Source organism: Gorilla gorilla, chromosome 4 (genome assembly GCF_029281585.2).
Source record: "Gorilla gorilla gorilla isolate KB3781 chromosome 4, NHGRI_mGorGor1-v2.1_pri, whole genome shotgun sequence".
NCBI lineage: Eukaryota > Metazoa > Chordata > Mammalia > Primates > Hominidae > Gorilla > Gorilla gorilla.
Genome location: NC_073228.2, coordinates 31,575,465 through 31,603,120, shown reverse-complemented (window position 1 = coordinate 31,603,120; position 27,656 = coordinate 31,575,465). Strand labels below are relative to the sequence as shown.

At 46.5% G+C, this 27,656-nt stretch overlaps 2 protein-coding genes across 6 annotated transcripts in view; one reads left to right on the top strand and one right to left on the bottom strand.

Moving 5' to 3' along the window:
* The window catches only part of USP32 (ubiquitin specific peptidase 32), a 243,622-nt gene extending 225,638 nt beyond the window's left edge, over positions 1-17,984 (bottom strand). The window contains exon 1 of the mRNA XM_055386674.2: positions 17,811-17,984. Coding sequence (XP_055242649.1) covers positions 17,811-17,916 — 106 coding nt within the window. The 5' untranslated portion in view covers positions 17,917-17,984. The remainder of the gene's footprint in view (positions 1-17,810) is intronic.
* Positions 16,864-26,985, top strand: CHCT1 (CHD1 helical C-terminal domain containing 1). Of its 5 annotated transcripts, none has more exons than XM_055386689.2 (6): positions 16,864-17,098; positions 21,354-21,455; positions 21,732-21,907; positions 22,289-22,388; positions 24,944-25,139; positions 26,740-26,985. In XM_055386689.2, the coding sequence occupies exons 1-6, from the start codon at positions 16,949-16,951 to the stop codon at positions 26,823-26,825; spliced, it is 810 nt and encodes a 269-aa protein (XP_055242664.1). In that variant the 5' UTR covers positions 16,864-16,948; the 3' UTR covers positions 26,826-26,985. The 5 variants fall into 5 exon arrangements, with proteins under 5 accessions (XP_055242664.1, XP_055242665.1, XP_055242663.1 ...); XM_055386690.1 differs by having other exon boundaries at positions 17,026-17,136; XM_055386688.1 differs by lacking the exon at positions 16,864-17,098 and adding an exon at positions 17,178-17,354.
* The last annotated feature ends 671 nt before the right edge of the window (positions 26,986-27,656 follow it).

Below are 27,656 nucleotides of genomic sequence, written 5' to 3'. Positions count from 1 at the left end.
TTTTTTAATGTGATGCACATGGAAGAGGTCCTGAGCTTTAAATATTTTGATATTTTTAATTCCAGGGCAAATCCCGACTTGATTTTTATACCAACCCTTTAGTTCCTCCTTTGCCCAGATTTCTACAAGAAGACAATCTCGTTTCCTAAAAGAACTAGTTCTAGGAGAAACCGTCTTTGAGAGAGGAGATTTGGCATAATGAGACTCAACTTTTCAATTATCTTTGTATGACCTACTACACTAAAGGCATCTTGAAGCTATGTATGGTTTATAGGGAAATTGTAGAAGAGTGCACCTCAGCCTCCTTGGAACAAAAGAGACTGGGATTAGCTGCCTTGAAGAACCATCATTGTGTTCCCAGAGTTCAAATTCTAAAAATAGTGGCTGCTGAGAAACAACCTTCTCATCTTTCCTGTATGAAAAGGACACTTAAATAGAAGGCTGGTCTTTTTACTTAACAGTGTCACAATCTCCAAACAACCAAGGAGTAATCACTACTAAATGTCCCATTTTAGAAGCTGTTTGGGTGGGTGCGATGACTCCACGCCTGTAATCCCAGCACTTTGGGAGGCCGAGGCAGGCGGATCTCTTGAGGTGAGGAATTGGAGACCAGTCTGGCCAACTTGGTGAAACCCTCGTCTCTACTAAAAATACAAAAATTAGCTGGTATGGTGCTGCACAGCTACTCGGGAGGCTGAAGCACAAGAATTGCCTGAACCAGGGAGGTAGAGGTTGCAGTGACCCACGATCATGCCACTGCACTCCAGCCTAGGCGACAGAGCAAAACTGTTTCAAAAATAAAAAGAACAAAAAATAGAAGCTGTTAGTTTTTTGTTTTTGTTTTTGAGACAGAGTCTCGCTCTGTCACCCAGGCTGGAGTGCAGTGGCTCAATCTCGGCTCACCACAACTTCCACCTCCTGGGTTCAAGCAACTCTCCTGTCTCAGCCTCCCAAGTAGCTGGGATTACAGGCACACACCTCCAAGCCCACCTAATTTTTTTGTATTTTAGTACAGATGGGGTTTCACCGTGTTGCCCAGGCTGGTCTCGAACTCCTGAGCTCAGACAGTCCACCCGCCTCGACCTCCCAAAGTTCTAGGATTACAGGCATGAGCCACTGCGCCTGGCTGAAGCTGTTAGTATTTTTAAAATCATGCGGTTGAATTGCTTGAGCCCAAGAATTCGAGACCAGCATGGGCAATATATCAAAACCCCATCTCTACAAAAATACAAAAATTAGCCAGGCCTAGTGGCATGTTGCCTATAGTCCCAGCTGCTCAAGAGGCTAAGGTGGGAGGATCACCTGAGCCTGGGGAGGTGGAGGCTGCAGTGAATCATGATCACACCACTGCATTCCTGCCTGGGCAACAGAGTGAGATCCTGTCTCAAAACATAAAATAAAATTAAATAAATAAATAAAAGGCACCTCAGGGCCATTTAATAAATTCATCCATAACCATCGTGCATAAAATTTTATTCTTTCAAAGGTTATTATTTGGCCGGGTGCAGAAGCTCACTCCTGTAATCCAGCACTTTGGGAGGCCAGTGTGGGAGGATTGCTTGAGCCCCGGAGTTGAGACCAGCCTGGGAAACATAGTTAGACACCACCTCTCCAAAATGTCTTTTTAAAATTTAGCTAGGTGTACTGGTGCACACCTGTATTCTCAGCTACTTGGGAGGCTGAGTTGGGAGGATCACTTGAGCCCAGGAGGTCAAGGCTGCAGAGAGCCGTGATCATACCACTGTACCCCAGCCTGGGTGACAGTGCAAGACCTTGTCTCAAAAAAAAAAAAAAAAAAGCTTATTATTCTGAAAAAAAAAATTTTTTTTTGGAGACAGTCTTGTTCTTGTCATCCAGGGACCATCTCAGCTCACTGCAACCTCCGCCTCCCGGGTTCAAGCGATTCTCCTGCCTCAGCCTCCCAAATAGCTGGGACTACAGGCCCATGCCACCATGCCCAGCTAATTGTTGTATGTTTAGTAGAGAAAGGGTTTTGCCATGTTGCTCAAGCTGGTCTCAAACTCCTGGCCTCAAGTGATCCACCCTCCTCAGCCTCCTAAAGTGCTGGGATCACAGGCGTGTGCCACTGCACCTGACCCATTATTCTGAAATTCTACATTGAAGTTCTCCTTTTGCTTTTTTTTCTCTTTTTTGAGACAGAGACTTGCTCTGTCACCCAGGCTGGAGTGCAATGGCATGACCTCGGCTCACTGTAATCTCCACCTCCCAGGTTCAAGCGATTCTCCTGCCTCAGCCTCCTGAGTAGCTGTGATTACAGGCACGCGCCACCACGCCCAGCTAATTTTTGTATTTTTAGTAGAGACAGGGTTTCACCATGTTGATCAAGCTGGTCTTAAACTCCTGACCTCGTGATCCACCTGCCTCAGCCTCCCAAAGTACTGGGATTACAGACATGAGCCACTGCGCCTGGCCTTTCTTTCCTTCTTTCTTTTTTTTTTTCAAACTCCATTTTGTAAGGTTGATCAGTTGCTCAAAGACTGACATGCTAATCAAATTTCAGTGAAACAGAGGACTTTTGTCTCTGATCATGATGGAGTTAAAAGGGACCAGATTAACCCTTCTGCCATACACACCTAGGAAGCTAGACAAAACATACAGAACAACCGTTTTCAGATGTTGGACAATTGGCAGTGCAGAACTGACGTCATTGAGATAAAGAAAAAAATGAGGTAAATTCTGTGATTTTCCTAGCTTTTTGCCTAGGGGTGCAATCTGGATCATAAAATCAGAATGTGGCAATCTCACTGAGGACACACAGATTGGAGTTCATGGAACCTGAGGCAGCTGGAAGTTGCTGTGCAAAATTCCAAAAAGGAAGAAGGTATGCAAAAACCTTCAGAAATTTGCATAAGATCTTGAGTTTTTTCTGAATATTAAGGTAGCCGTAAGTAGAGCTAAGTTCCAGGAGACTGAGCAAAGAACAATTGAAGAGATGTAACTGAACAATTCCCAGAGCTAGGAAACATACAAATTATGACCAATTGGAGTAGAAATGACTTAGTGACCTCCCAAGATGTTCAGGAGAGACTGCAGCAGAGATAAACCTTACTAAAAGGTCTAAACTAGGTCTAGAGTAAAGTACACGCTAGAACTGCTTAACGAAGCTTAAAAACTAGCCTCAAAAACATCAAACTAATCCAAAAGTAAGTTAACAACCTGGTACAACAAAGACCTATACTCTTTAAGGGAAGACTACAAAATACAGACATTCAACAATGTGACATCCACATTAGCCAGGTGTGGTGGTCCATGCCTGTAATCCCAGCTACTCAGGAGGCTGAGGCAGAAGAATTGCTTGAACCCAGGAGGCGGAGGTTACAGTGAGCCGAGATCAAGCCACTGTGCTCCAGCCTGGGCGACAGAGCAAGCCTCTGTCTCAAAAAAAAAAACCAAAAAAAAAAACAAACAGAAAAAGGCCGGGTGCAGTGGCTCAGGCATGTAATTCCAGCACTTTGGGAGGCCAAGGCAGGCGGATTGCCTGAGGTCAGGAGTTCGAGACCAGCCTGGCCAACATGGTGAAACCTCGTCTCTACTAAAAATATAAAAATCAGCTGGGCGTGGGGGTGAGCGCCTATAGTCCCAGCTACTGGGAAGGCTAAGGCAGGATAATTGCTTGAACCTGGGAGGTGGAGATTGCAGTGAGCTGAGATGTCGCCACTGCACTCCAGCCTGGGGCACAGAGCGAGACTCTATCTCAAAAAGAAAAAGAAAGAAAAAGAAAAAGAAAAACAATGTGACATCCTGAGATCCAATAAAAAATTACTATTTATACCAAGAAGGAGGGGGGAAAAACCAAGAGAAAAATCAGGTGACAGACATGGACCCAGAAATGACAGAAATTATGGAATTAGCAGATAAGAATGATGAAACAGCTATTATAACTATATTTAAAGAAAAACATGAATATAATGAGGAAAGAAGAAAAAAGAACCAGATGGAACTTCTAGTGGTGAAAAATACAGTATCTGAACTTGTAACCACATCGTATCAATCTGGCTCAACTTTTTTTTTTGAGACAGAGTCTCGCTCTGTCCCCCAGGCTGGAGTGCAGTGGCACGATCTTGGCTCACTGCAAGCTCTGCCTCCCGGGTTCAATCGATTTTCCTGCCTCCGCCTCCCAAGTAGCTGGGATTATAGGTGCATGCCACCATGCCCCGCTAATTTTTGTATTTTTAGTAGAGATGCGGTTTCACCATGTTGGCCAGGCTGGTCTTCAACTCCTGACCTCAAATGATCTGCCCACCTTGCCCTCCCAAAGTGCTGGGATTACAGGCGTGAGCCACCATGCCCGGCCAATCTGGCTCAACTTTTATATAACAAAGTTGTGAGTTTTCAGTTGCTATGGATTCCCCAGGTTGAAGGTTATGTAACCTGAGCATGCCCAGATGAAGCAAGCATGCAACGATAGGGGGAATCTAAGTGCTCAGACCAAGGAGCAGAGATGGAACTAAGTGGACACCACATAGTTTGATCCAGGATCCAATCAGATCAAACTCTGACATCACCCCATGCCAGGATCCAGTCAGATCATGCCTTCTGGCATCACCTCATTGCAAGATCCAATCAGATAATACCTTGCTACCCTATGCTTATAAAACATGACCCAGACCCCAGCTTGGGGAGACATAGTTGAGCATTTCCTCCTATTTCCTTGCGAGCTGACTCACAGTAAAACTTTTCTCAGCCGGGCACAGTGGCTCATGCCTGTAATCCCAGCACTTTGGGAGGCCGAGGTGCACGGATCACCTGAGGCCAGGACTTCAAGACCACCCTGAGCAACATGGCGAAACCCCGTCTCTACTAAAAATACAAAAATTAGCTGGGCATGGTGGGACGTGCCTGTAATCCCAGCTGCTGGGGGGCTGAGGCAGGAGGATCACTTGAACCTAGGAGGCGGAGGTTGCAGTGAGCCGATATCGTGCCACAGCATTCCAGCCTATGCAACAGAGCGAGACTCCGTCTCAAAAACAAAAACAAAACTTTTCTCAAAAACTAGTGCCACAGTATTGGCCTCTATGCACGTCGGGCAGTGAGCCCATTGATTGCACAGTAACAAAATGAAAAATTCAACATGGCAGCTGGCTTACCTCAGAGCAAGCAGAGGGAAAAAAAGAGGGTTACCTAATGCATTAGTTTTCTGTTGCAGTAAAAAATTACCACAAGCTTAGTGGCTCTGAAACCACCTTTGCAAAAATTACAAGTGAGATAAATCTGACATAGAAAAAGTATGATAGTGAAAAAAAGTCTGACCTAACTGACTCCATTTTGCTTCTAACCTCAAAGCCACCCTTGTTCATTTCCCGGCATAGGCCAAACTAACTATGGGAGGAATTTATAGTTTGAAAGAGGGGTGTCCAATCTTTTGGCTTCCCTGGGTTCACATTGGAAGAATTGTCTTGGACCACACATAAAATACACTAACACTAATGATAGCTCATAAGCTTAAAAAAATCACAAAAAAACCCTCAATATTTTAAGAAAATTTATGAATTTGTGTTGGACCACATTCAAAGCTGTCCCGGATGGTATGCAGCCCATGGGTCAAGGGTTGGACAAGCTTGGTTTAAAACAAAGATGAAAATAGCCCCTTCCCAAAACTAACAATCTCCTTGTTCAGTGACTAAAACTGCCTTTGAAAAACTAACAAACGAGCTACAAAGTTAAAATTATGGTTCAGAAGTCTTGTAGCCAGAGGGCACAAGATTTGTAATCTCCCCAGTTGCTCCTATAGATAACATCACTATTGTAAAATCTAAGATTGATGTTTGAGGTATTTTCCAGACCCTGCATTCTGATGGGCTGTCTGGTCTTGTAACCCCCAGCAATACATAGGAAGAAACTGGCTTATCTGGTCTTGTAACCTCCACCCAGAAACTGACTCAGTGCAGGAAGACAGCTTTGACCCCCTATGATTTCATCCCTGACCCAACCAATCAGCATTCCCCATTCCCTAGTCTCCTGCCCTCCAAACTATCCTTTAAAAACCCTAGCCTCGGTGGGCGCGGTGGCTCATGCCTGTAATCCCAGCACTTTGGGAGGCTGACGAGGGCGGATCACAAGGTCAGGAGATTGAGACCATCTTGGCTAACACGGTGAAACCCTGTCTCTACTAAAAATACAAAAAATTAGCTGGGCGTGGTGGCAGGCACCTGTAGTCCCAGCTACTCGGGAGGCTGAGGCAGGAGAATGGTGTGAACCTGGGAGGCAGAGCTTGCAGTGAGCCGAGATTGCACCACTGCATGCCAGCCTGGGCCACAGAGTGAAACACTGTCTCAAAAAAGAAAGAAAGAAAGAAAGAACTAGAGAAGCAAGAGCAAACAAAAACAAATGCAGTCTATACTATATAATGCTATATAAATCACAAGAGTCAAAAGCACACAACATAGGTTAGAAATAGAAACTGTTGGCTGGGTGCGGTGGCTCACGCCTGTAATCTCAGCACTTTGGGAGGCTGAGGAGGGGGGATCCCAAGGTCAAGAGATTGAGACCATCCTAGCCAACATGGTGAAACCCCGTTTCTACTAAAAATACAAAAATTAGCCAGGCATGGTGGCACGTGCCTGTAGTCTCAGCTACTTAGGAGACCAGCCTGGACAACATAATGAGACCTTCACCTCTACAAAAAAAAAAAAGTTTTTAAAGTTAGCCAGCCAGGCCAGGCACGGTGGCTCACACCTGTAATCTCAGCACTTTGGGAGGCCGAGGCAGGCGGATCACCTGAGGTTGGGAGTTCAAGACCAGCCTGACCAACATGGAGAAACCCTGTCTCTGCTAAAAATACAAAATTAGCAGAGCATGGTGCATGCCTGTAATCCCAGCTATTTGGGGGCTGAGGCAGGAGAATCGCTTGAACCCAGGAGGCGGAGGTTGCGGTGAGCCAAGATTGCCCCATTGCACTCCAGCCTGGGCAATAAAAGCAAAACTGTCTCAAAAATAAATAAATAAATAAATAAATAAATAAGTAGCCAGCCATGGTGGTGCATGCCTGCAGTCCCAGCTACTCAGGAGGCTGAGGTGGGAGGATCACTTGAGCCCAGGAGTCAAGGCTTCAGTTTGAGCCATGATTGTACCATTGCACTCTAGCCTCAGTGACAAAGTGAGAGTCTGTCACTATTTTTTAAATTTAATTTTAATTTGTATTTATTTATTTGTTTTAGAGAGAGAGGTCTCACTATGTTCCCCTGGCTGGTCTCAAACTAATGGGCTCAAGTGATCCTCCCACCTCAGCCTCCAGAGTAGCTGAGATTACAGGCATGCACCACCATGTACAGCTCCTATTCTACTTTCTGTCTCTATGAATTTGCCTATTTTAGATATTTCATATAAGTGGAATTATATATTTGTTCATTTGTGTCTCGCTTATTTCACTTAGTAGAGTTTTTAAGATTCATTTATGTTGTAGTATATATGAGGATTTCATTCTTTCTGTGGCTGAATAATATTCTATTGCATGCATATACCACATTTTTTTATCCATTCATCTATTGATGGACACTTGGGTTGTTTCCACTTTTTGGCTATTGTGAACAATGCTGCTGTGAACATTGGTATATAAGTATCTCTTTGAGTCCCTGCATTCAATATAATTTAATATTTAATAATGCTTCTGTTTAGCAAACAGCTGGCAAAATTGCAAAAACTTAATAATCAGCTCTGATGAGCCTGTTAGAGCCAGCTCTAGCACAATATCAGAGAATCTGTAATTTACCTGACTGGACCCAACAAGCCCAACTTGGAATTCAAGCTCACCACACCAGTATTTTCCAAATTTGCCCGATGATGATAATTGCCTAGGATATTTACGAAAATACTGATCCCCAAGCCAGGTGTGGTGGCTCATGCCTATTATCCCAGCACTTTGGGAGGCCAAGACAGAGAAGATTGTTTGAGCCCAGGAGTTTGAGACCAGCCTGGGCAACATGGTGAAATCCCATCTCTACAAAAAATACAAAAATTGGCCGGGTGTGTGATGTGAACCTGTAGTCCCAGCTACTAGTGGGGAATGGGGGCGGTGGGGCGGGGGAGCAGGTGGCTGAGGCAGGAAGATCACCTGAGTCTGAGAGGTCAAGGCTTCAGTGAGCTATGATTGCACCACTGCACTCCAGCTTGGGTGACAGAGTGATACCCTGTTTCAAAAAAAAAAAAAAATACTGATTTCCAGACCCTCTTGGGACATTCTGATTCTGAAGATCTAAGGCAAGGTGATTTTTCTGTCTGAAAAACTCTAATATTAGTCCCCAGTCTCACCAAATCTGGGCCTGAAGGGAGGGAGTGGGGTACAAATACGGTGCCCCGGAAGAAAGGTAGTGAGAGTGAGTCCTTTGGGGAGAAATTGCTGCAAAATTTGAGATGCATTTTTTTCCTCTCCAAAATCATTACCAGCTCCAACATTCATTGACATTCATTCAGTTCTCTCCTGCTTATCTCCCTGAATTCTGTCTTAGCAAAGAAAACCTTCCAGAAAGAGCCAAGAGGAAATCATTAGGCCCCAGCAATTTTGAAAAGATCACAGACGCTTGCATATCATTAGACTATTTAGAAACACGCTCTAAAGTTCCGAGGTTGCCATTCTGCAGTGTTATTTTGATACCCTGACAAGATATTTTTAGAGCACATGAAGCCCAAATTAAAACATTGCTACAGGAAAAAAAAGTGAAATCCAACCAGGGGTCTATTAAATGGAAAACTACAGTAAATATCAGATAAGAGTGAAGAAAATAGTACAAAACATTTTTGAAAACTATTTTGGGAGAAGCAGGAGTTGGAGAGATGCTCATGACTTATGTGCAGAGATGTGTCTGTATCCTGCCAGTGGGGGAGGGAAAGACCTTATCCCTGTGTTATAGAACTGGGGTCCACTCACCTGGCCCAGCAAAAAGAATGCTGATGTCAGGATAGCAGTGAAAGAAAGTGAGGACTTTGTTGCAGGGTGCCAAACAAGGAGAGCTGGCAGCTCATACTTAAGACCTGACCTCCCAGATGGCTTACAGGTAAGGGTTTTTAAAGGCAGGGAGACAGATGTGCTAGGCTAAGTCATAAACCAGTACAGGGAGGCTATATATTATTTTGACTTAAAAAGGAAGGGAGGACAGGTGGATTAAAAAAATTTTGATTTCTAATTGGTTAAGAGGCAAAGCTTTTGTCTAAAACTTTGGGATCAGCAGAAAAGAATGTTACTGGCTGGGCGCAGTGGCTCATGCCTGTAATCCCAGCACTTTGGGAGGCCAAGGTGAGCAGATCACGAGGTCAGGATATTGATATCATCCTGGCCAACAATAGTGAAACCCTGTCTCTACTAAAAATACAAAAATTAGCTGGGCGTGGCAGCGTGTGCCTGTAATCCCAGCTACTTGGGAGGCTAAGGCAGGAGAATCACTTGAACCCAGGAGGCGGAGGTTGCAGTGAGCTGAGATCGCACCGCTGCACTCCAGCCTGGTGACAGCTAGACTCTGTCTCAAAAAAAAAAAAACGAAAAAAAAAAAAAAAAGAATGTTACCTGTGGTTCATGAGTGTGACCTTCTCCAGGCTCCTCAGGAAGAAATTTTTAAAAAAGAATGGTTGGTTTGGGAACAGTCCTCTGTTCCCCCTTATCTGAGGTCCATGTGCTAGCAGAGTAGGATGTGGGTCCGGGTTTCTGAAAAACAACTCAGGGACATATATTAAGATGCTATCGGCTGGGCGTGGTGGCTCATGCCTATAATCCCAGCGCTTTGGGAGGCCATGGTGGGCAGATCACTTGAGGTCAGGAGTTCGAGACCAGCCTGGCCAACATGGCAAAACCTCATCTCTACTAAAAATACAAAAATTAGCTAGGCACGGTGGCATAAGTCTGTAATCCCAGCTACTCGGGAGGCTGTGGCAGGATAATTGCTTGAACTTGGGAGGCAGAGGTTGCAGTGAGCCGAGATCATGCCACTGCACTCCAGCTTAGGTGACAGAGCAAGACAAGATGTTATCTTTAGTTTCTATAGGGAATAAAATATCTCCTGACTCTAACTTCCTTGGTGATTGTTTTATTGATTTATTGATTTATTTGTTTATTTTTTGAGACAGAGTCTCGCTCTGTCGCCCAGGCTGGAGTGCAGTGGCATAATCTCGGCTCACTGCAACCTCCGCCTCCCAGGTTCAAGCTATTCTCATGTCTCAGCCTCCTGAGTAGCAGAGATTGCAGGCGCCCACCACCAGGCCCAGCTAATTTTTGTATTTTTAGTAGAGGCGGTGGGGTTTTGCCATGTTGGTCAGGTTGGCCTCGAACTCCTGACCTCAGGAGATCCACCCGCCTTGGCCTCCGGAAGTGCTGGGATTACAGGCATGAGCCACTGAGCCCAGCCAGTTATTGTTTTAAACTACTATTGCCTTCTTGTTCATCAAGTTGCTCATTTACTTCTCCAGGCTAGCTAGGTGCCTGGAATTTCCCTAGAAGGAACACCAGATTTTTATTTTTCTTTTCTTTCTTTCTTTCTTTTTTTTTTTAGATGGAGTCTTGCTCTGTTGCCCAGGCTGCAGTGCAGTGGTGCAATCTCAGCTCGCTGCAACCTACGGTCTCCCGGGTTCAAGCAATAATTCTGCCTCAGCCTCCTGAGTAGCTGGGATTACAGGAAGAAATTTAAAACAAAGAATGGGTGGTTGGAGTTCAGTCCTCTGTTTATAGTCCTCTATAAAGAAAATAAATTTTTCGTTATTTTCATGCTTGGGGAGGGTGGTATCCAGCAGGTCCCTAAGAAGGGTCCTTGCTTAGTCTCACTTGCAGCCTGCCTTGGAAGGTCCTGATGCCTTGTATTAGCACAAGAGGAGATTCCTGTCCACTGGGGAGGGCTGGATGTAGGCTGCTGGCAGGGAAGACACAGGACTTCACTGTACATGGTCAAATATCTTACTGGCCTTCTGTTTACTCCCTGGTTCCTTGGCTTGGGCCTGGAATGTGGTTAGTTGGGCTTTAAACCCCCTTGCCTTCTTCCTCTGCCTTTTTGCTCTCAAGAGTAGCCCTGTGTCTGGTGTTTGTCACAGTGTCTCCATTTGAAGGCTTCCATGGGTTAAAGACCCATCTAACTTCGAGAATCACTGCCGAGAAGGTCCACAAGCTTAGGTTAGACTTGTTAGATCCTTAGTTCCTAATGTCTTTGGGGCTAGACCTCTTTGATGAGTCTTTGCATACAATTCACTGGATAGCACTTCAAAGGTTTGTTGACTCCCTTAAGCCCATTGGTGGATTAAGACAGTGTCTAGGTAATGATTCGGATCCAGGTGGCCTTGGAGTAGGGACAACTTGGCTTAGCTGGGAGGTGCTGGCATGCTCTTCAGACCCAGCACTCCAGCTATGACAGGGATTTCAATGGCCTTCCTTTTCTTGGAGTCTTTATACAATTCTAATTGGATAATTTGGAGCAAGAACAAAAAGCCTCTTTTGGCAATTTTAAGATATGCTTGGTGGTGTTTTTTTGTTTATTTGTTTGTTTTTTTGAGATTGAGTCTCACTCTGTTGCCCAGGCTGGAGTGCAGTGGCATGATCTCGGCTCACTGCAACCTCTGCCTCCCAGGTTCAAGCAATTCTCCTGCCTCAGCCTCCTGAGTAGCTATGACTACAGGCACACGCCACCACGCCCAGCTAATTTTTGTATTTTTAGTACAGACAGGGTTTCAGCATGTTGGCCAGGATGGTCTCGATCTCTTGACCTCATGATCTGCCCGCGTCGGCCTCCCAAAGTGCTGGGATTACAGGTGTGACCCACTGCGCCTGGCTTACTCTTGGGTTTCTTATAAAGAAAAGAGGATAGAGGAGAGTTCTTTAGGGTAATACAAGGATTCTACATCACTGTTCAACCCAGAAAGAGAGATGGGCAGATTTCATATCTATGAGGGAAAGCGTAAGCAGTAGATGCTAAGAGTTATTTTCTATGTATGCTTAATTCAGGACATACAACAAGAATTTCGTGAGTTCCATCACATATACTAGGGGATGGAGGTAAAGCATGATGATTATGAAACAGGCGTATGCCATCAAAGAGCATGCCAACCTGCATAAAGAGGGGGGTGGGCAAATTAACAACCCACAACCCCCTCACCTGCCAGATGCCTAAAGTATATGGCACATATTTGGATTAAAAAAAATGTGGTGGAGGGATGACTTTGTTGAATGACTTGATTTGCCCTATAGAGTCATTTTATGCTGACCAATGGAATTTTGAAGAATGCTCCCAAAGGCAATGGATTTTTGTTTTGTCTTAGTTAATGTTGAGCCATTATTCCTGGCTGCTGTTAGGTTCAATTGTCTCTTCAGGCTACTCCCCATGGTTGATAATAAAACCATTATGAGAATAGGGCAGTCATCCAAAGCCTAGGGCTTGCTGAAAGCTCTGGCAGGGAAAATGGTAGCTTGGGATTAGGGAACAGGAAGGGACAGCTAAACTTTGAGGTACTAACAGTTATTTCCTCCTTCTGAATTGAATTGGGGATATATATACACACACATGCACACACACACATATATTTATGTATTTATATATGTATGTGTATATCCAATTCCTTTTTTTTTTTTTTTTTGAGACAGAGTCTCAATCTGTCACGCAGGTTGGAGTACAGTGGTGTGATCTCGGCTCACTGCAACCTCCCCCTCTTGGGTTCAAGCCATTCTCCTGCCTCAGCCTCCTAAATAGCTGGGATTACAGGTATGCACCACCACACCCAGCTAATTTTTATATTTTTAGTAGAGACTGGTTTTAACCATGTTGGCCAGGCTGGTCTTGAACTCCTGACCTCAGGTGATCCACCCACCTCAGCCTCCCAAAGTGCTGGGATTACAGGTGTGAACCACTGTGCCCGGCAAATTTCTTTCTTTCTTTTTTTTTTTTTAACTGTATTTTCTTCCAGTCTTGATCCATATTCGTGTCCACTTATGAAGTGTAGCATACATACCCTTTTATGTTCTGTATTTTTGGTGGGGAGTCTCTCTATGTTGCCCATGCTGGTCTCTAACTCCTAGGCTCAAAAGATCCTCTTGCCTTGGCCTCCCAAAGTGCTGAGAATACAAGCATAAGCCACATGCCCAGCTGATTTTTAATTTTTTTTTTTTTTGTGACAGAGTCTCGCTCTTGTCGCCCAGGCTGGAGTGCAGTGCCATGATCTTGGCTCACTATAACATCTGCCTCCCAGGTTCAAGCGTTTCTCCTGCCTCAGCCTCCTGAGTAGCTGGGATTACAGGTGCCTGCCACCACACCCAGCTAATTTTTGTATTTTTAGTAAAGACAGGATTTTGCCATGTTGGCCAGGCTGGTCTCGAACTCCTGACCTCAGGTGATCCGCCTGCCTCAGCCTCCCAAAGTGTGCTGGGATTACAGGCTTGAGCCATTGTACCCAGCCTGATTTTTAAAATTTTTATGTATTTATTTATTTTTATTTTGAGACAGAGTCTTGCTGTGTCGCCCAGGCTGGAGTGCAGTGGCACGATCTAAGCTCACTGCAACCTCTGCCTCTTGGGTTCAAGCAATTCTCCTGCCTCAGCCTCCTGAGTAACTGGGGCTACAGGCGTCCACCACCACGTCCGGCAAATCTTTTTTTTTTTTTTGAGACGGAGTTTCACTCTTGTTGCCCAGGCTGGAGTGCAATGGCACGATCTCGGCTCACCGCAACCTCTGCCTCCCAGGTTCAAGCGATTCTCCTGCCTCAGCCTCCCTAGTAGCTGGGATTATAGACATGTGCTACCACGCCCAGCTAATTTTGTATTTTTAGTAGAGACGGGGTTTCTCCATGTCAGTCAAGCTGGTCTCAAACTCCCAACCTCAGGTGATCTGCCTGCCTCGGCCTCCCAAAGTGCTGGGATTACAGGTGTGAGACCCCTCGCCTGGCTAATTTTTGTATTTTTAGTAGAGACAGCATTTCACCATCTTGGCCAGGCTAGTCTCAAACTCCTGACCTCAGGCGATCCGCCTGCTTTGGCCTCCCAAAGTGCTGGGATTACAGGTGTGAGCCACCGCGCCTGGCCTCTGTTTTTTTTTTTTTTTTTTTTTACTATTAACTTTTCCTTTTTTGTATTCTACTGCATCTTCTCAGAATTGTGTTCTGTCACCAAAAGCAGTTTCAACAAAAGCAAAAAGTGACTAATGGGATCTAATTAAACTAAAGAGCTTCTGCACAGCAAAATAAATTATCAATAGAGTAAACAGACAACCTACAAAATGGGATAAAAATTTTGCAAACTATGCATCCTACAAAGGTCTAATATCCAGCATCTGTAAGGAACTTAAATACATTTACAAGAATAAAAACAAACAACCCCATTAAAAAGCCATCAAAGGACATGAGCAGACACTTTTCAAAAGAAAATATACATGCAACCAATAAGCATATGAAAAAAAGCTCAACATCACTGGTCATTAAAGAAATGCAAATCAAAACCACAGTGAGATACCATTTCACACCAGTCAGAATGATGATTATTAAAAAGTCAAAAAATAACAAATGCTGGCAAGGTTGCAGAGAAAAAGAAACACTTCTACACTGTTGGTAGGAGTGTAAATTAGTTCAACCATAGTGAAAAGTAGTGTGGTGAATCCTCAAAGAGCTAAAAACAGAACTACCATTCAACCCAGCAATCCTGTTACTGGATATATACCCAAAGGAATATAAATCATTCTACCATAAAGACACATGCACTCGTATGTTTATTACAGCACTATTCACAATAGCAAAGACGTGGAATCAACCTAAATGCCCATCAATGGTAGACTGAATAAAGAAAATGTGGTAGTATCCATCATGGAATACATAAAAAAGAACGAGATCATGTCCCTTGCAGGAACATTGATGGAGCTGAAGGCCATTATCCTTAGAAGACTAACATAGGAACAGAAAACCAAATACCGCATGTTCTCACTTATAAGTAGGAGCTAAATGATGAGAACACATGAACACGTAGAGGGGAACAACACACACTGAGGCCTACCAGAGAGTGGAGGGTGGGAGAAGTGAGAGGATCAGGAAAAATAACTAATGGATACTAGGCTTAATACCTGGGTAACAAAATAATCTGTGCAACAGGCCGGGCGCGGTGGCTCACGCCTGTAATCCCAGCACTTTGGGAGGCTGAGGCGGATCACGAGGTCAGGAGATGGGGCCATCCTGGCTAATACAGTGAAACCCCGTCTCTACTAGAAGTACAAAAAAATTAGCCGGGCGTGGTGGCAGGGGCCTGTAGTCCCAGCTACTCGGGAGGCTGAGGCAGGAGAATGGCGTGAACCCGGGAGGCGGAGCTTGCAGTGAGCAGAGATGGCGCCACTGCATTCCAGCCTGGGTGACACAGCGAGACACCATCTCAAAAAAAAAAAAAAAATTCTGTGCAACAAACCCCCATGACACAGGTTTATCTATATAACAAACCTGCAACTCAAGGTTAAAAAATATTATTATTATTATTATTATTATTATTATTATTATTATTTGAGTCGGAGTCTTGCTCTGTTGCTCTGGCTGGAGTGCAGGGGCATGGTCTTGGCTCACTGCAACCTCTGCCTCCCGAGTTCAAGCGATTCTCCTGCCTCAGCCTCCTGAGTAGCTGGAATTACAGGCATGCACCACCGCGCCTGGCTAATTTTTGTATTTTTAGTATTTTTATTTTTATTTTATTTATTTTGTTTATTTTATTTTATTTGTTTTGTTTTATTTATTTTGTTTTACTTTATTTTATTTTGTATTTTTAGTAGAGACTAAAAATAGTAGAGGGTTTTAGTAGAGGGTTTTGCCATGTTGGCCAGGCTGGTCTCAAACTCCTGATCTCAGGTGACCCACCCACCTCGGCCTCTCAAACTGCTGCGATTATAGGCGTGAGCCACCGCACCCGGCAGAATTATGTTGTTTTAAAACTTAGCATTATATAATGTTTTTAATGATGTTATTTAGTCCTTATGAGTAGATTTTTTAAAAAGACTCTTTCCTGGCCGGACGCGGTGGCTCACGCCTGTAATCCTAGCACTTTGGGAGGCTGAGGCAAGCAGATCACCTGAAGTCAGGAGTTAGACACCAGCGTGACCAACATGGAGAAACCCCGTCTTTACTAAAAATACAAAATTAGCCAGACGCGGTGGCACAAGCCTGTAATCCCAGCTACTCGGGAGGCTGAGGCAGGAGAATGGCTTGAACCCGGGAGGCGGAAGTTGCAGTGAGCCGAGATCACGCCATTGCTCCAGCCTGGGCAATAAGAGCAAAACTCCGTCTCAAAAACAAACAAACAAACAAACAAACAAACAAAAAAACCTCTTTCCTGACTGTAAAAGTAAAGCATATTTGTTATTTTTAAAAATACAGATAATATGTGAAGAAAGTGAAAAATTACCTTTGATATTTTGAAGTGTATCCTTCAAGACTTTTTTCTATGCATATATAAATATATATGTACAAAAATGGAATCATACCTTTTAGTTCCTGTTTTCCATGTCAATAGATATATAGTGACATATTTCATGTTTTTATGAATATACCATGATTTATGTATTCTATTAGTGACACTGCAATTGTTTCCAAATTGTCACTATTGTAACAGTCCTCATCATCTTCTCTCCTTAGGACTAATTCCTCCTTTAAGTAGAATTGGTGAGTCACAGAGCATGCACATTTAAACACCTTAAAATACATTGTTTACCAATCTCACTGCCAGTAGGAACGTATGTAAAGGTTCCTTTCCCCTTGCTCTTGCCAATATAATTATCCTTCTTAATACTCGCAAAATAATTTAGAATTAATGATCAGAAAACAGACCTTCCATCTTGGAGGCGGATAAGTGGAAGGTTTATTCCTCCCCTTACAACAACAACGACAACAATAACAACAAGACGTTTGCTGAACATGCTGGCATAGAGGACAAGTTAAAAAGTTTCTGGACTCAAAGGGTGCTCCTCCAAAGCTCCGGGCCGCCGGGCTACCCCTACTTGAAGCCGCTATGCCCCTCTCCTGTGCCCGAGGTGGCCGCTGGGTGGCAGGCGAGGCCCGGGCCGACGGCGGTCCCACCGCACTGTCGCGAAGGCAGGCGAAGAACAGGGCCGCACTGAGTGGGGACAACTGGGCCCGGGCCCAGAGGACACGAAGGAAGGTCCGGGAGAAGGAATTCCTAGTTTCAGGGAAGAAAAGGTGGCTCGAGTGAGGAAACTGCGGGGGCAACGGTCTCTCGTCGCCGGGACCCCGCCATGTGCCGCCCAGGGACGCGAGGGGGCGCTGCTGCCGCGCCAGGGGCGAGGGTCCCGGGGCCTCCTGAGTACCTCCCGGCTCTGCCCGGCCAACTCAGGCTACACCTGGACTCTGCCCACCGCGTTTCCGCCCTCGGCCTCGGGTCCCTGGAGGGCTCGCGGGTAGGAAGAGCCGGGGTGGCGGGACTTTCGCCGACACCCGGCTCCCCGCCTGGTGGCTGCGCACACGAGGCCGGCGACGGGACTTGCCCGCGTCTCAGCCCCTCCTGTGTGAAGCGGGACCGCTGCGGTACCTGCCCCAGGGAAGGCCGCGCGCGGGGAGGGTTACAGAGCCGGTAGGCACTGGCGGGGATCTTTATACACCCCCAAAACACATCCCACCCAGTACCCAGCACCCATCACGCAGCACGGAGGGCTTATTATTAACAACTTCCTGGAGGCCGCAGGGGCAGTGCTGGCTCACTGTGTCCCTTCTCCCTTTCAGCGCTCCCTAGACCTCTGTCCCAAATCAGAAAAGAATTTTACAAACTGTGCTTTCCTCTCGGGGAGCCCCCACCACGGCGTAACCCAGCAGGCAGGAATGGCACACGTGCAGGAAAATGAGTTCAAAAGCCTTACCAGGTGGTGTCAGAATCAGCATCTGACAGTATTCTTGGGAGAAGGGGCGCCAGCCTCTCCCGGCCTGCTGTGCGCTCTGCCAAAGTCTTCGCTCGACCCCGCACATCTTGCTCCGTTCCCTAGTCCAGATCCCAGCTGGAGGAGCCAGCTGCAGCCACCCCTAAGAATGAGGAACTGGGAGCGGGGTGGGGGGCTGGGTTCTGTGTTGGCAGTTGCCGTGGCTTTGCTCCGAGTTCTGGAGCCAAACCGCCCACTCCCTGAGACGGCTAGGTCACAGAAGCAGTGGGTCAGAAGCCAGAGGGGACGTGGGGAGTGCCACCCTGGAGCCTACGGGCACACCTGCTGAGATGGAGGCCTCAGATGGGCAAGGGGGTGAAGGGGACAAGCCACTAGAGAAGGTGAAGTGGGGTGTGAGGGAGGGAGGGAAGGAGGGTCCCGGAGGCGCTGGTTTTGGAAAGTAGAGAACATGAAATTCAGGCAAGAAGAGAACAATGGTAGGGTACCTGAGATAGCAAGAGGCCTAAAGCACAATAACTTTCATTCACTCAGAAGTTTAGGCATGACCTGTGTTCCTGGCGAGATGATGGGGAAGAGGTCGCCTCTCATTGTTGGTTATGAAGACTTGAGAGTATGTGTATGTATACACATGGTCTGTGTGTGGTTGTGTGGTGTGTGTGCTGTGTTGGAGGAGTTGATCAGCCAGAGTCCTGTCTCTAGGACCTGGAGGAGCCTGTGTCCCATCTCCTGTCCATGCACCTCCCTCCCCCTGGCCTTTCCCTTCAGAGTGGTCTGGACAGGATCTTCCTTGTTCTCCCCGAACGCAGACTAGAATTCATACTTTTCTGAGAAGCTTTTGAAAGGTGAGGGGCAAATCCAGTTCTGACTTGTAATGTTATTTCACAGTCACTTTGTTGCCACTCATTTTCAGCTTTCTTTTTTTCTTTGTTCTTTTTTTTTTTTTTTTGAGACAGAGTCTCACTCTGTCACCTAGGCTGGACTGCAGTGGCATGATCTTGGCCCACTGCAACCTCTGCCCCCTGGGTTGGAGCAATTTATTCTGCCTCAGCCTCCTGAGTAGATGGGATTACAGGTATGCACTACCACACCTGGCTAATTTTTGTATTTTTGGTAGAGAGGGGGTTTCGCCATGTTGGCCAGGCTGGTCTTGAACTCCTGACTTCAGGTGATCCACCCATCTCGGCCTCCCAAAATGCTGGGATTACAGGTGTGAGCCACTGTGCCCAGTTTTGCTCTGTCACCCAGGCTGGAGTGCAGTGGCTCAGTCTTGGCTCACTGCAACCTCCACCTCCTGGGTTCCAGCAATTCTCCTGCCCCAGCCTCCCAAGTAGATGGGATTACAGGCACATGCCACCACACTTAGCTGATTTTTTTGTATTTTTGGTAGAAATTGGGTTTTGCCATGCTGGCCAGGCTGGTCTTGAACTTCTGGGCTCAAGCAATCCACCCACTTCAGCCTCCTAAAATGTTGGGATTACAGGCGTGAGCCACTGGGCCTGGCCTAATTTTCAGCTTTCTTTGCCCCACTTTTGTGGTCAAAGGTTCTTTCTCATCATCACCATCATCCACTTTTTCTGAATAGTCATTAGATGCATGGTTTATTGGTCCATTTTGCATTCCTATAAAGGAATACTTGAGGCTAGGCAATTTATAAAGAAAAGAGGTTTATTTGGCTCACAGTCCTGCAGGCTGTACCCGAAGCATCTGCTTCTGGTGAGGGCCTCAGGAAGCTTACAAGCATGACAGAAGATGAAGGGGGAGCAAGCTTGTCACATGGTGAGAGAGCAAGCAAGACAGAGAGGAGGGCGTGTCAGGCTCCTGTTACCAACCAGCTCTCACATGAACTGACAGAGTGAGAACTCACTTAATTGGGGCAGGGAGGGCACCAAGCCCATTCATGAAGGATCCACCCCCATGACCCAAACACCTCCCATCAGACCCCGCCTCCAACATTGGGGATCACGTTTCAACATGAGATTTAGAGGGGACACACATTCAAACCATATCACATGACGATGCTAGAGGCTAGGGATGCAAAGAAATGGGCCCAGTCTGATGCAGTCAGTAAACATTTGCCAAGTGAGTGAGTAAATGAATCCCTGTTCATTCCCCCAAGGAGCTGCTTAAATCTTTTGATGCCTCATTGTTCTCATCTGTAACTAGGGTTAATGATATTGAAACCACCCCTAGAAACTTTATAAAATTAATCAGAAAAAAAGAGGGGAAAAATGAAAATTAACTGAGCTTGCAGCTCATTCAGCATGAATCATGAGGTCAGCCTGCTCTCTGACCCACTTCCTTGGAGTTCTTTGGTGCCTGTTTCCTTAGAATTCCGTAGACCCTGGGTGCGGTGGCTCATGCCTGTAATCTCAGCATTTTGGGAGCCGAGGTGGGTGGATCACTTGAGGTCAGGAGTTTGAGACCAGACTGGCCAACATGGTCTCTACTAAAAATACAAAATTAGCCAGGCGTTGTGATGCACGCCTGTAATCCCAGCTACTCGGGAGGCTGAGGCAGGAGAATTGCTTGAACCCAGGAGGCCAAGGTTGCAGTGAGCCGAGATCACACCACTGCACTCCAGCCTGGGTGATAGAGTGAATCAAAAAAAAAAAGGGAATTCCGTAGACCCTGTTACAAGTATACTCCCTTAACTGCTCTGTAGATAACAGCTCGAACATTATGAAGCATTAAGTTTTCTCTTTAAAATATTATCTCAGATCCTACATACCACTCAAACTACAGATGGCAGTTGGTCTAAAGAACCCTTCAAAAACCTGATTCACCGAAGAATACAGTTTCCACATCCTCATAATTTCATCCCCCGACCCTGACCAATCAATGGCCCCAGTTTTTTCAATCCCTCCCCCTCCATGATCTCCTTAAAAACCCCAGTCCAGAACTCCTTGGGAAGATAGATTTGAGGATCTCCTTCCATCTCCTCACTGAGCACCCAGCAATCAATAAACTCTTTCTCACAGTGACATGATCTCGGCTCACTGCAACCTTCAACTCCTGGACACTAGCAATCCTCCCACCTTGGCTTCCTGGGTAGCTGGGACCACAGGTGCACGCCGCCATGCCCAGCTAATTTTTTGTATTTTTTTGTAGAGACCAGGTCTCACTATATTGCCCACACTGGTCTGCTGCCACTTTTGCTGTCTCTATATGTTGGACTGTGAGTGTCCAGCAGGCATATAAACCTGTTGGTCCTATAACAACATCTAACCTGACAGAATTTGTGGGAGGATAAAATGAGCTAATGTTTACCAAGTGCTTTGCAAAGTTACCTAGTAGAATATGCTGTGATTATTATAAAAGAAAGAGGTGGAATATTCTAGGTTTTCTAAGCAGAGATTTTCAGAGATGGGTTTCTTTGCCCAAGGCTCACTCACATCCATGCTGGGTCAAGAAGGTCTGAAGGCAATGGAGAAGGGCTTTGGCTGCCATTTGGGTCAGTCCCTGCCAGCACTGCCCCCAGGAGTAACAGTCCAATCCCCCGGCTTAGTACGCCCTGCCTCCTCCTAGGTGACAAATGTGTCATGCCTGGAGACAAGCTCCAGCGCCAGCCCTGCTAGAGACTCGCTCATGTGCCATGCCAAGGGCCTGGATCAGGACACCTTCAAAACTGTGAGTAAAGAGCCAGCCTGGAACCCTGTCCCCTTTTCCCCATTGGTCAGGAGGCCTGAGTCAGGAAATGGCAGGCCTCAGACCCACAGCGCATTGCCCCACTTGTCTTACTCTTGGTAAGGACTTTTGGTGAGAGGTGCACCAGAGCCACCTCCCGAAACACGCAGCACTGGGCCACTCAGGGCTGCGGCCAGACCGGTCTGCTGGATACCTGGGACTGCCCATCTGCCTCTTCTTTTCTCCCACGGCCCCTCACCTCACCTGTTGCCTCCTCAGTGTAAAGAATACCTAAGACCGCTGAAGAAGTTCCTGCGAAAGTTGCACCTGCCCAGGGACCTTCCCCAGAAGAAGAAGCTGAAGCACATGAAGCAGAGCCTTGTGGTCCTAGGGGACCACATCAACACCTTTCTGCAGCATTACTGCCAAGCCTGGGAAATCAAACACTGGAGAAAGTAGGGCAGTCTCTTTGCTCTGCTCCCCATACCTACTCCTGGGCAACCCCCTCTTCGTTCAAGGGGACACCTTAGTCAGTCCCCCAGTCCTTCATCTTTATGTGGAGGAGTCAAGAGCCTGAGGGGATGGAGAGAGCTCCTAGTCACTCAGGGCAGCCCTGATTGCACCTTGTCTCTGACTGAACAACTGCATGCAGGCGCTCAATACCAGGATAGGATATTCAAGTTTGGGCAAATCCCCACCCCTCCATTCCCCCAACCCCAAACCCTAAAGGGGCATGTGGCCCATATTCCCCTGGGTGGGTCCTGACTCTGAGACAAATGCTGGAGGGAGGAAGCGCTGTGCTCCGCCTCCCCAGCCTAGGGTCTCCCCCTTTGCAGGATGCTCTGGCGGTTCGTCTCCCTCTTCTCGGAGCTGGAAGCAAAGCAGCTTCGCCGACTTTACAAGTACACCAAGAGCAGCCAGCCGGCCAAGTTCCTGGTGAGGCGCAAGACATTCCGCCCGAGCACAGCTGAGGGTTGGTTGATGTGTCCTTAGACTTGCGGGGAGGCCTGGGACTGACACACCCAGAGCCCCTCTGGTCCTTCCCAGGGCTCACTGCCAGGGCAAGACTCTGCTGCTTGGCCTTTACCCCTGCCCTGGGCAGAGTGGGCTGAAGAGGCCGAGGCTCAGCATCAAGTTCTCCATATATATTTGATGCACGGGCAAGCCCGGGAAAGTTCTTGGTTTTGCCCAGAAAAGAATTTAAGGGTGAGCTGGTGGTATTACACAGCAAGTTTATGGAAGCGGCCGTGTAGAGTAGCAGCAGAGGAACTCCTCCTTGTGGAGCAGGGCTACCCTATGGGCAGTGTGCCCAGAGTAGCAGCACAGGGGCAGCTCTGAGCTCATATTTATCCCCACTTTTAATTACTTGCAAATTATGGGGTGGTTATTTGGAATTTACCAGAAAAAGGGTGGTACTTCTGGGTTGTTGCCATGGGAAGGGGTCACAACTTCCAAGTATTGCTATGGCAATGGTAAACTGACATAGCATTGGTAGGTGTGTCTTAGGGAGAGGTGCTTTCACCCCTTCCTTGTTTCAGCTAGTCTTTTTTTTTTTTTGATATGGAGTCTCGCTCTGTCATCCAAGCTGGAGTGTCGTGGCGCGATCTTGGCTCACTGCAACCTCCGCCTCCTGGGTTCAAGTGATTCTCCTGCCACAGCCTCCCAGGTAGCTGGGATTACAGGTGCACACCACTGTGCCTAATTTTTGTATTTTTAGTAGAAACGAGGTTTCACTATGTTGGCCAGGCTGGTCTCGAACTCCTGACCTTAGGTGATCTGCCCGCCTCAGCCTCCCAAAGCATTGGGATTACAGGAGTGAGCCATCGCGCCCAGCCTACCACTCTTCATGTTGTATGGGCTATAGGTTTTGCCAAAGGTATGATGACATGTATCTACCATTACAGTATGATATGGAAGAGTGCCATGGTCCTAAAACCCCCCTGTGCTCCATCTATTTGTCCCTGCCTTCCTGCCCCCACTCCCCTGGCAACCACTGATCTTAGGTTCACTGTCTCTTAGTTTTGCTGTCTCGGAATGTCATATCGTCGGGATCATACAATATGTAGCCTTTTCAGATTTGTATCAGTGAAATTTTCATACTAGGTTTCATTAGAATCCATTGGTTTCAGGGGCTCCATGAGGTCAAAATATTACAGGGACTCCTGGGGGTTTGCAGAGCACACTTTGAGAACCACTGGTCTGGAGTAATAATCATAGATAAAGCAGATGTAAAAGCAGTCTATGTGCCAGGTACTTTATATTCCTTCAAGTAATATTCAAAAGTAACCCTAAGTGGTAATTAGGATTATTGTCTGCAGTGTGTAAATGAAGATCCCAAATACAGGGAAGTAAGGTAATTTGTCGCAGTCTTTATAGCAAGTAGGAAGGAAGAGGCAGGGTTCAGCCTCCATCTGGCTGGGATGAGAGCCGTGCTCTAACTGTGCACTCCTGCACTCTCGCCGTGCAGCCCTAACCAAGTCCTCTCCCTCTCTGCATCTGTTTCTTCCTCTGAACATGTAACGATTGGAGAATTTCAATGATTTCTCTTCTGAATAAGAGGAGCTGCCACTTTACTGATTTCTAGATTTCTGGATTTCATTGGCCTGAATTTTTTTTTAATTTTTTTTCGAGACAGAGTTTTGCTCTTGTCCCCTAGGCTGGAGTGCAATGGTGAGATCTTGGCTCACCACAACCTCCACCTCCAGGTTCAAGCGATTCTCCTGCCTCAGCCTCCTGAGTAGCTGGGATTACAGGCATGCACCACCATGCCCAGCTAACTTTTATATTTTTAGTAGAGATGGGGTTTTACCTTGTTGGCCAGGCTGGTCTTGAACTCCTGACCTCAAGTGATCTGCCCTCCTCGACCTCCCAAAGTGCTAGGACTACAGGCATGAGCCACCGCACCAGGCCGAAAAATTTATATATATACAGTCTTTGAATTTTAATTTCAAAATTCAGGCTCTCAATTTATTTCATTTTTAAAATTTTTATTTTTTTTAAACAGACTCAAAGCTTACAAACGCTCCCAATTTTTTTTTTTTTTTTTTTTTAAGACAGAGTTTCGCTCTGTTGCCCAGGCTGGAGTGCAGTGGCATGATCTTGGCTCACTGCAACCTCCGCCTTCAGGGTTCTAGGGATTCTCCTGCCTCAGCTAAACGAGTAAGGCTCCCAATTTAATTTTTGCTAAGTTAGATCTTTAAAACACATATCATTTCATTGCAAAAAAACAATAAGACACTGCAGTTCCAAAAAGAGATGGAAGACATGATCTCAAAATAAAGGACAACGCAGGAAGACACCATTGGCAGCTTGCCTCCATGTCCCCACAGTCTTTTCTCTCCCACATCTGTGATTCCTACACCATCGTTTTGGTTAGGCAAGTGTGACGGGCAGGCAGACCTTAGCATTTCTCAACAAATGCGGGGCTGGGACTCTAAAGTTCAGGTCCCCGTCTTCTCAACACTCTCCTTAACACGGAGGCTCCGTGGCAGGTGACATTCTGCGCCTCGAATGCGCCGGAGAGGTCCTTGCTGGCCGACCGGGAAGACAGTCTGCCCAAGCTCTGCCATGCGTGGGGGCTGCACAGCAACATCAGCGGCGTGAAGGAGCGGCTGTCCAAGATGCAGACCCCAGGTCAAGGGAGCCCCCTGCCTGGGCAGCCAAGATCCCAGGACCATGTCAAGAAAGGTAATGCCCATTTGGTGTTGGGGTGATGCCTGGACCCAGGAGTTTGTGAATGGTGTCTGGGTGTTTCCCAAGGGTAGACTCAAGCAGCCAGGAGCCTCTGCCCCCAGCCTGACAAGCTCCCCTTCCCTCCTTTCCATCTTGTGTTCATCCCGCATTTTCCTTTCTGTCTTTTCTTCTCCTTCTCCACTTTCTCTTCTCTTTTTAGTCCCCCTCTTCCCCAGGCGTGCTCATTATAGAAAGGTTTTTGTTTTATTTTATTTTATTATTTATTTATTTTATTTTATTTATTTTTTCCAGACGGAGTCTCGCTCTGTCACCCAGGCTGGAGTGCAGTGGCGCTATCTCAGCTCACTGCAACCTCTGCCTCCTGGGTTCAAGCGATTCTCTTGCCTCAGCATCCCCAGTAGCTGGGATTACAGATGCCCATCACCACGCCTGGCTAATTTTTGTACTTTTAGTAAAGACAGAGTTTCACGGTGTTGCCCAAGCTGGTCTTGAGCTCCTGAGCTCACACAATCCAGCTGCCTCAGCCTCCCAAAGTGCTGGGATTACAGGTGTGAGCCACGCACCTGGCCTTTTTTTTTTTTTTTTTACATTCCTGGCCTGTTGAAAAGATGAGGCTATTATTCAGCAGAATGTTCTCCTTCCTGATTTATCCCCTGTTGCTTCCTTTTGACATCTTTTAGCTTGTTCCTCTATAAACAGGACTCGAAAGTCTTCATGGGTTCAAATTAAACATGTTTTTGGCTAGAGGCTACATAAGAGATGAGATTATGCTCTTCCCATTATTACCTGACAAAGCACAGAATATCTCATGGACCCACCGGGAATGGGCTAAGATTAGTCACCGAGTCTGTCCTTGCAATGAAAATAACCTATGTGGTATTTCTTTGGCACTATGTTAATAAAGTAAGTTATTTTATTTTTTATTTTTATTTTTTTGAGACAGAGTCTCACTCTGCGGCCCAGGCTGAAGTGCAAACTCAGCCTCCCCGGTTCAAGTGATTCTCCTGCCTCAGCCTCCTGAGTAGTTCAGATTACAGGCATGTGCCACCACACCTGGCTATTTTTTGTATTTTTAGTAGAGATGGGGTTTCACCATGTTGGCCAGGCTGGTCTCAAACTCCTGACCTCAACTGATTCATCCGCCTCAGCTTCCCAAAGTGCTGGGATTACAGGCGTGGGCCACTGTGCCTGGCCATGAAGTCAGTTCTTAATTAAAACTTGGCAATGGGGTTTGCAAACAGTACTGGGAATTGGGTCATGAGGCCTAGGAGAGGAGTAAGGAAGAATCAGAGGTTGGAGCCAGAGGTCAAGGAAACTTGGGTCTTGCCCTGACTCTTCCCCTAACTTGCTGTAAGACTTTGGGCAGGTCATTGCTTTACCCTGGACCTGGGTGACAGTCCTCATCTGTAAATTGGGGACAATGCCATCTCTCTACTGGGTTTCTGTGAGAAAAAACTAAGTGATATAGGTGGGAAGTAAGATACGATTTTGCTATTCTTCCTCTCTGCCCCTACAACACCCCTCATGTATTACAGACTGAGATTCTTACTATTTGTGATGTCATTGGGACTGTCTCTGACCTTCTCTTTTTCAGATTCTTTAAGGGAGCTTTCTCAAAAACCAAAACTCAAGAGAAAGAGGATAAAGGAAGCCCCAGAAACTCCAGAGACCGACCCGTAAGAAGACCAGCTGGGACAAAGGGCCCGCTTGTCCTGGCTCTCAGAGCACGGGGAATGGAGACCAAAAAGGGAAAAGAATTGTCTTTATCAAAAGGATTCTCAGGTCTTAATTAGGAATAAATGAGGTGGGAAATAAACATTCTTATGACAGTTCTACCTTACTTGACCAACAGTCATCATTTGTACATTTTAAATTTGTTTCAAAAATATTTGCCAGCCACCTTCTAAGTGGCAGGTGCCCCACATATGCACAGATGAATAAGATGTGGTCACTTTGTCAAGGACCATCACAGTCTAGTGGAGCAGACAGACATAGAAAAGACACGACAGCAGGGTAAATACAGGTGACTGGGGCAGGCCTCCGGGGAGTTAACAAAGGAGCTGGGTGTTTGCCAGTGGAGCGCACAGGTGGGGAGGGAGGGAGCCTGGGGTCAGAGAATGGCAAGCCTGGCAGCCTGCCTGCATTGTCTGGACTTCATTTTGTGGGTAGCTTGGGATGGGCAGTGGTAAGGGAAGTGTCAAGTAGTGGAATGAATGGGTGTGACTATGGTATTGGGGAGATGCTCTGGTGACTGTGAGCAAAGTGCATGGAAGTGAGCGAGGCTAGAGGCAGGAGACCAAAGAGGAAACAACACCAATGGTCTTAGCTAACATGGTGGCTCGAGCCATCAGTCACAAATCCACAGCCTGCACACTAAAGTAAGGCTACTGATGTGTTTTGTTTGTCCTGGGTCATGTTCTACTTGTTGTTTAAAACACTTTAAGTCCGGGCATGGTGCCTCATGCCTGTAATCCCAGCACTCTGGGAGGTTGAGGTGGAGGATTGTTTGAG